General features: G+C 41.7%; 1 protein-coding gene across 1 annotated transcript; it reads right to left on the bottom strand.

The window, feature by feature from the left end:
* Window positions 1-6,856: 6,856 nt before the first annotated feature.
* LOC121748464 (putative serine/threonine-protein kinase) lies at window positions 6,857-8,828 on the bottom strand. The gene is made up of 6 exons (XM_042142838.1): window positions 8,670-8,828; window positions 8,449-8,585; window positions 8,161-8,371; window positions 7,842-8,079; window positions 7,597-7,747; window positions 6,857-7,531 (listed from the first exon to the last, which is right to left on the bottom strand). The coding sequence occupies exons 1-6, from the start codon at window positions 8,731-8,733 to the stop codon at window positions 7,130-7,132; spliced, it is 1,203 nt and encodes a 400-aa protein (XP_041998772.1). The 5' UTR covers window positions 8,734-8,828; the 3' UTR covers window positions 6,857-7,129.
* Window positions 8,829-8,924: the final 96 nt, after the last annotated feature.

Raw genomic sequence — 8,924 nt, 5'->3', positions numbered from 1 at the left:
ACTGGTAGTAGAACCACTAGACCACAAAGGCCATTTGCAAATTCTAACACAATACATAGTATTAGTATTTTATTTTGGGGGTACAGTTGTACCCCCTTGTTCCAAGGTGGATACGCCACTGAGCAGAGGCACGTGAGCTATCTATGCATTGCCGGACCAAAGAAAATCAACCCTTGGATCATAGCCTGTTTAAGAACCCCTAGTCGTAGATGCAACTGGCATGTGAGCTATCTACACTTCATCAAGAACAACTACCTCTTACACAATCCTAAGTCCTAAGGGCATCCACAGTGGGGCACCCTAAGGCGCGCCGTAGACATGCACAAACCAAACTGGCCCGCCGGTTAACCGCCAGTTCGGGCCCGCCGATTCATGAATCCGAACCAGAATCGGATCCAGCGTTTTGAACCGGCAGGCGGTTTCGCGGTTCAAGAGGGCCGGTTCAGGGTCGAGGATTTCTTGAACCGTGAACCGGCAGGTAAACCGAATTTTAAAAAAAAAATTATTAAAATTGATTTTTATATTTAAAAAACAATTTTTACAAATAAATGAATACAAGAAATTCATAATAGCCCATATATATTTGATGGGCTTGCGGATTTATGAAACCATACTTTGTTATTTATCTTTTATAGAAACATCCTTGAATATTTTATGTTTCACTTTCGATGCGAGACAAAATCATTCTTGGTTGTTTCTCTTTTATAGAGACATTCTTGAATGTTTTATGTTTCACTTTCGATGTGGGACAAAATCATTCATGGTTGTTTCTCTTTTATAGAGACATTCTTGAATGTTTTATGTTTTACTTTCGATGTGGGACAAAATCATTCTTGGTTGTTTCACTTTTATAGAGGCATCCTTGAATGTTTTATGTTTCACTTTCAATGTGAGACAAAATCATTCTTGGTTGTTTCTCTTTTATAGAGACATCCTTAAATATTTTATGTTTCACTTTCGATGCGGGACAAAATATGTTGAAGTATTTTCTTTTATAACTACATGTTTAGAGCATTCATTCATCTTTTTCCAATGTGGGATACAAAACTTTCTTTTATCTTCTTCTTTTCTTCATGTTTTGTATGATATATATAAACAAAATTATTATTCAAATATATTCTTGATTGATAAAAATAAAGAATTATTGAGAAATATGATTTGTATATTGAAAATATTTATTTTTATAATAATTACTGTTAGGTTTATACAATTTATATAAGAATTATTCTTTCAATGTGTATAATCCAATACACTCTCTTCCAATTTAAATGCTCAAGTCCAATATTAAGTATTGATATTTTAAAAATCAAAAGGTTTAACTTTAAGTAGTGTTTATTAATTTTTATAAATAAAATATATTCATTATAAGTTGTAATTTTTAGTCTTATTCAAATTTATTATCAATAAAATTGTAATTTTCACCTTATTGTTTGAAATTTGTTTAAGCACATTTTATACATAATAAAGACTAAAAAGACAAAAAAAATACTATGTACTTAAAGTTGGATTTGATTTTTAAAATGCCAATACTTGGATGAGAGTATATTGGATTTGATTTAATTTGGAAGAGAGTATATTGGATTATTCTCTTTTATAGTTACACATTCTTGGATGTGTTACTCTTTCTTTCAATGTGGGATAAAAGTCATTATTTGTAAGTTTATAATAGATCGTCCATCATTCTTCGTCTATATTAATACTCTATCTTCTATTATTATAATTTAACAACAAATATTATTACATAAACTATTATTCATTACTTCTTTATCATTAATGATTTGCTTATGTTTATAAATTTATGTATATGTTAACTAATAAATAATATTATGCACGTTGAAAGAATAATTCTTATACAAATTGTATAAACCTAACAATAATTAGTATACAAATAAATATTTTCTATATACAAATCATATTTCTCAATAATTTTTTATTTTTATCAATAAAGAATATATTTGAATAATAATTTTGTTTATATATATCATACAAAACATGAAGAAAAATAGAAGACAAAAGAAAGTTTTGTATCCCACATTGGAAAAAGATGAATGAATGCTCTAAACATATAGTTATAAAAGAAAGACCAAAGTCCCAATTTAGTCCTTAACACATTGCGTTTTTTGATTTTGATCCAAAACATTATCTTTTGAATTATTCGGTCCCTCACATTTGAAATCGGATCACATTTGGTCCATTTTGGACGGTTCCGTCAAAATTTTAACGGTTTTAATTACCACGTCACAAATCCGTCACTAACTGGGAGTCACTGATCCGTCACTGATACGCGCGAACAACCTCATCGAACAACCTTCTCCCATCTCACCACATTCAAGCAAGAACATCCCTCCATTTCATCTTATCGAACAACCTTCTCCCATCTCCCATCTCCCATCTCACCACATTTCGCATACGCATCCATCACAGAACTCGATAGAACAACATTTGTCAAGAATCCAAGTACAAAAACTTGGCAATGCAACTGCTTTAACAACCACAAAGCCTTCAACTTCACACAAACCGTCAACACCCCAGCAAAGCTATACTCATTATACCCACAATCCGACCTTCTCAGCTCCAAATAACACCTGACAGCCTCATCTAACCTCTCGCTCTGCACATACGCCATTATCATGACGAAATCTCTCTCCGGCATTTTATCAAACATCTTCCGCGCAGCCTTAGCCATCCCCAGCTTCGCATAACCAGAGAGCATATTATTCCAAGATTACAAATTACTCATGCGCATTTTGTCAAACACCTCCCCGTGCCCTAGAATGATCGCCGCATTTCGCATACATTTCTATCAAATAATAGGCGAGGAAAGTGTCGGGATGCTTCGATCTTGTCAGCTTCAAATGGAGGTGCACCAATTTCCCCGCCTTGAGCGACTTCTCATCGGTGATTCGGCGGAGGAGAGAGGTGATGGTTTTGTAGTTGAGCAAAACGCATCCTTTAGATAAATAGGGCAAGGCGTCAACTGCTTCACAGAGCTGGCCGCGCGATGCGAGATTAAGTAAATTTTGTACAACGCATGGGATAGTTTCGCAATTTAGTGACGGGTTAGTGGCGGATTTGTGACGCATTAGTGACGGATTAGTGACGGATCAGTTTCTCCCAGTTAGTGACGGATTTGTGACATAGTAATTAAAACCGTCAAAGATTTGACGGAACCGTAAAAAATGGACCAAATGTGAACCGATTTTAAATGTGAGGGACCGAATAATTCAAAAGATAATGTTTTGGACCAAAATAAAAAAAAACGCAATATGTTAAGGGTCAAATTGGGACTTTAGTCTAAAAGAAAATACTTCAACATATTTTGTCCCACATCGAAAGTGAAACATAAAACATTCAAGGATGTCTCTATAAAAGAGAAACAACCAAGAATGATTTTGTCCCACATTGATAGTGAAACATAAAACATTCAAATATGTCTCTATAAAAGAGAAACAACCAAGAATGGTTTCATAAATTCGCAAGCCCATCAAATATATATGGGCTATTATGAATTTCTTGTATTCATTTATTTGTTAAAATTGTTTTTAAATATAAAAATCAATTTTTATAAATAATTTTTTTTTAATATAAAATTTTTAAATAAAATGCATAGGGCGCGCCTTAGAGCATCTCCAGTGGGCGGATGTCCCACTCGGACATCCACTAGGACTTCCCAAAAACACCTCCTGCCACGTCACTAGGACTTCCCATCCCACTGCCACGTCACTAGGACATCCCCTTCACAATCCGCCCTCCCCATCGCCCTTCCCACTAGGACTTCCCGCAATAAAAAAAATCACAAATTCACAAATAAAGCAATTTACGTTTACAAAAATAAAATTTCAACACGAATACGAACGGGAAAAATTAACAACTTCATTTAAAAAAAACATACATGATTTGAAAAAAAATTACATAGTAATAAAACAAAAAAAAGTACTAACATCAACGTCAACCCTTCCGCGTCCAAACCTCTTCGATAATATCGTTCTGAAGTCGAACACGGGCATCTGTTTGCCGCATGTCGGCAAATGCACGCATTCGCTCGACCTCTCCATGAGGTACCCCCATATTCACATTCGCGGTGGCCACGCCGTGACTTGGATCTGCACCCATATCATCTTCATTGGTCCACTGAGTCAGTTCCGCAGCTTCATTTTCGACAATCATGTTGTGCATTATGATACATGCGTACATGACATCGCCGATGTTGGGAATATACCATTGTCGTGCAGGACCCTTGACTACCACCCCTCGACTCTGGAGCACACCAAATGCCCGCTCCACATCCTTGCGCGCTGCTTCCTGACGGCTCGCAAAGTATGACTTCTTTTGTCCGAGCGGATGCTTGATTGTCTTCACAAAGACGGGCCAGTTTGGGTATATCCCATCCGCCAAATAGAATCCCATATTGTGCTGGTTGCCGTTGGCGACGAAACTGATGGCGGGACCAACGCCATTGCACTGAGCATTGAACAGGGGCGACGACTAGAGAACGTTGATGTCGTTGTTCGACCCGACGACTCCAAAATAAGCATGCCATATCCACAGCCGGTAGTCAGCTACAGCTTCAAGGATCATCGTGGGATGCTTGGCTTTGAAGCTAGTAGTGTACATCCCCTTCCAGGCGGCGGGGCAGTTCTTCCACTCCCAATGCATACAATCTATGCTGCCCAACATCCCAGGGAACCCGTGCACCGACCCATGCATATCTATCAGACTCTGGCAGTCTTCGGGGCTCGGACTCCGAAGATACCGCTCACCGAATATCGCTCTCACGCCCGTGCAAAAATTCTGCAGACACTCGACTGCTGTCGACTCGCCAATGTGGAGGTACTCGTCGAACATGTTGGCCGCGCCTCCGTACGCCAGTTGTCTGATTGCGACAGTGCACTTCTGTAAGGGCGTGAGTCCGGGTTTGCCAGCTGCATCCTCCCTGATCCTAAAATACATGTATCTTCTCTCTAAAACACCCACGATATGCATAAACAGCGGACGATGCATCCTAAAACGTCGCCGGAATAAGACATCCCAAAACGCGGCTGCGGAGCGAAGTAGTCCTGATACAACCGAATATATGCAGCAATGTGGTCACAGGGTATTATAGTTCGACGACGGATCGGCCGATGTACCGCCGCCTGCTGCCGCCGCTGCTCCCTCTGGTGTAGCAGCCTATCTATCGCACCTTCCACAGCGACCTCCAATTCATCCTCGCTATCACTGTCACTAGCCATTGTAGATATACTTGAAAATGGAGATATAGAGAGAGAAACTTGTTAACACAAGTGGTGCGAATGAAATGAAGTTCAACGAGCCGTATATATAGAGTTTTTTTAAAAAAAAATTAATATACCGGACGTCCGACCCCACGCCACAATGGCGGACGTCCACCCGCCCGTCGCCGCAACGTCCGAGGACATCCGACGTCCTTACGGGACGTCCGTATCCGAGTTGAAACGCCACAATGGCGGACGTCCCGGTCGCCTGTCGCGGATGTCCGACCGGACGTCCGCCATTGGAGATGCTCTTAGACGCCCCATTGCAGGTGGGGGTAGGAGGATAAAAACTGCTGACGTGGCGCGCCATGGGGTGCGCCTTAGGGCGCCCCATTGTGGATGCCCTAAGGCGCGCCTATGCATTTTATTTTATTTGAATATTTAAACAATAAAAAAATGGGAAAAAACTTCATTTCATTTATAAAAATTAATACATTACAATACGAATTAAAAAAAATACGCAAACTCAACGACGGCAGTTACAAGCCCATACTTCTTCAATCATGTCGTTCATGAGTTGCGCATGGTCTTGTTGGTTGCGCATTGAGGCCTGTCTAGCTAGAACCTCGTCGAAGCCCGACGGCAATCCTCTAGCGAGGGGCTCGGTCGCCGTGTTGGACGAGCTAGATGTACCGTCATCATCGTTCCACTCGGTGATGCTCCTACCCTCATGCTCGACTATCATGTTGTGCATGATAAATGTACGCATACATGACCTCGGCGATGATTTCCTTGAACCAAAGACGAGCCGGCCCTCTCACAACGGCCCCCCGTGATCGGAGCACACCAAATGCCCGCTCGACATCCTTCCGCGCCGACTCCTGCTTTTGTGCAAATAAAACCCTCTTCTCACCCATTGAGCAGCTGATCGTCTTCAGAAAAACAGGCCACCGTGGGTATATGCCATCGGCCAAGTAGTACCCCATGTGGTATCGTCGCCTGGTGGCAGTGAACTCGATGGCCGGGCCGTTACCGTTGCATTCTAAACCGCCGGCGGAAAACAGTCGGTCCTCACCGTGGTTGATCGGCAAAATAGTCTTCAACCAGACGTTGGTGAGCTGCCGCGTGGTCGCGTCGGACCGACGTCCGACGTCGAATAGGCCTGTGGGTCTGCTCCGCCGCCGCCGCTTCCTCGCGCTGCAGTTCGAGTAAGCATTCCGCCATGGCCTCTTCAACGGCTGCATCTAAGGCTGTTGAGGTCTCCGAGTGCGAACTACCCGACTCCAAGGAGCTAGAACTAGTGGTGTCATTGTCGTGGTTCATTTTGGTATGTGAGATAGGTAGAAATGTGAGAGAGAAGCGAAACAAGAGAGGCGAGATGTCCGTATGAACAAGTGAATGAGAAACGAGGTTTAAATAGAAAAAAAAAATAAAAAATGTGTGGCATCGTCCTCCGATCCCGCAATGGTGCCCACAATGGCGCGGACGATAGGCCATCGTCCGCGCTTGCATCGGGCGTGGGCGCGGACGATGGCGGGTACCCACAATGGGGCGGATGATGGCACGCATCGGGCGTCCCATTGTGAATGCTCTAACTACATATACTACTAATTTCAGTCTATCACATATTACAAAAACAAAAATTAGTCATAAAATAATTAACTCTATATTAATAACAAAGTTTAATCAACTTTAAAAATCTATTGCCGGTAATAAATCCTAACTAGATGTACAAGTAACAGCAAGGAAAATACAAACAAAAATTTATACAAGGAAAAACTCAATACTGAAGAGAAGTTGGGTGGGGTGGGTGTTTACTGTTTAGTCTAAACTCAAAACTAATGAGGTGTATTTGCATGTTTAGGAATTGTTGATGAGAGTTGAGTTAACATTGTTGCAAAATGGGTGATGATGTACTAATATGTCATAGGTCTCTTCCCATGGGGGTCTGTAGCTGAAGTTGAAGTTGCAGTTGCAGATGCAGATGCAGATGCGGTTGAGTTGAGCGTGGAGCCAAATGATTGAGATTGGGTAGAAGCAGAGGATGCAGATGCAGATGCAGATGCAGGAGCAGTTGGCCGGCGAGGAAGTGTATACCTGGTCCCAGGGTGTCCAGGCCTTGACGGTTCTTCAAGAATGGTCGGCTTCTTGGATAGTATCAAAACCACACGGCTCATATCAGGCCTCGTTTTAGGGTCCGACTGAACACACAGCAACCCTATTTGTATGCACATTACCACCTGATGAGGATCTGCTGAAGACACTATTCTAGGATCAATCACTTCCATGATCCTCTGCTTCTTGTAAAGCTTGTATACCTACAATTTCATTCACCATCCCATCAACTACCTCTACTACTAACTGAGGAGTGAGGAGTGTTTACCCATTCAAGCAAGCTCCGACACTCAGGATCTCGGTTGAATCTTGAGTTCTTCTGTCCACTTATGAGCTCCAGAACTACAACCCCAAAGCTGAAGACATCTGCCTTGTCCGAAAGATGGCCGTGCACAAGGTATTCAGGTGCCATGTAGCCACTACACATATACATATTTCAGAATTGAATGAGTACGAAATGGTGAATAAAACAAATGATATTTGATACTCCTACAATTGAATAGGTATATATACTTGGTTCCAGCAACACGTGTGTTGATGTGTGTTTGATCTTCAGGATAGAGACGCGCCATTCCAAAATCACTTATCTTGGGAACCCACTTGTGATCAAGAAGGATATTGCTAGGTTTGATGTCACGGTGTATGATGCGGCAGTGAGCCTCTTCATGAAGATAAACCAACCCCTTTGCAATGCCGGTGATCACATCGTACCTCCGTTTCCAATCAAATTCATCTCCTCCGCCATCACCCTCTACGCCAATTCCCATAAAAACACTTGTTACCTATGATTGCATATATGATTGAGAAACAGCAGAAGGAAGAAGGAAATTACTGAATAGAATCTTGTCGAGGCTCTCGTTGACCACATATTGATAAACAAGCAGCTTTTCTGCAGCGTGGACGCAGTATCCCAACAAATTCACCACATTCCTATGCTGCACACGTGCCAGCAGCTTTGACTCGCTCAAAAACTCTTTCTTCCCCTGCGCTGAGCTGCGCGACAGTTTCTTCACCGCTATTTCTCGCCCATCAACCAGTTTTCCCTGCCAATTCAATCCATCCAAATCCAATCAAATCTAATCCAATTCAATCCAATCCAATCAGCACTCCATTTTTTTACCTTGTATACCGGACCAAAACCCCCTTCCCCAAGCTTCAGAGTGGGGTGGAAGTTGTTCGTGGCTGCAACCAGGACCTCGAAAGGAAATTGCTTCTGTTCTTGAGCAGCAATTTTCTCCAAGTCCTCCTCGTTCGGATCTTTTGCCCACACGCAAATCACATCAGATAATTCAGGTGATTCGATACATATGTAGAAACAAGAGTTGAATGAATCACACTTACCTTTGGTTGATTTAGAAGTGAAGGGGTTGGCTAGGGCTTTGAGAAAGCTTTTGTATTTGGCCATCTCTCATTCTCCCACTTGGTGATGAATACGAATTCAGGTTTTTGGGACTGCCGTTGGATTGATTTAGAGTTTTTTTTTTTTTTTTTTTTTTTCTTTTTTCAACGCGGCTGCATATTGATTTAGTCCTACCAATATGCAAACATGGAAAGGTGGTTTGACTTTTCAATTCTGTTTTCGTTGACTTGCTTAAA

This window comes from Salvia splendens, chromosome 9 (assembly GCF_004379255.2).
Source record: "Salvia splendens isolate huo1 chromosome 9, SspV2, whole genome shotgun sequence".
Classification (NCBI taxonomy): domain Eukaryota; kingdom Viridiplantae; phylum Streptophyta; class Magnoliopsida; order Lamiales; family Lamiaceae; genus Salvia; species Salvia splendens.
This window is presented reverse-complemented; position numbering and strand designations above follow the sequence as displayed.

What these genes read in the sequence shown, in the direction of transcription:
- LOC121748464 (XM_042142838.1), bottom strand. Translation starts at nt 8,733, where the DNA reads ATGGCCAAATACAAAAGCTTTCTCAAAGCCCTAGCCAACCCCTTCACT. An exon ending in GTTTTGGTCCGGTATACAAG is followed by an intron (nt 8,372 to 8,448) that starts GTAAAAAAATGG and finishes TTGAATTGGCAG; the next exon opens with GGAAAACTGGTTGATGGGCG. An exon ending in CCTCGACAAGATTCTATTCA is followed by an intron (nt 8,080 to 8,160) that starts GTAATTTCCTTC and finishes GAATTGGCGTAG; the next exon opens with AGGGTGATGGCGGAGGAGAT.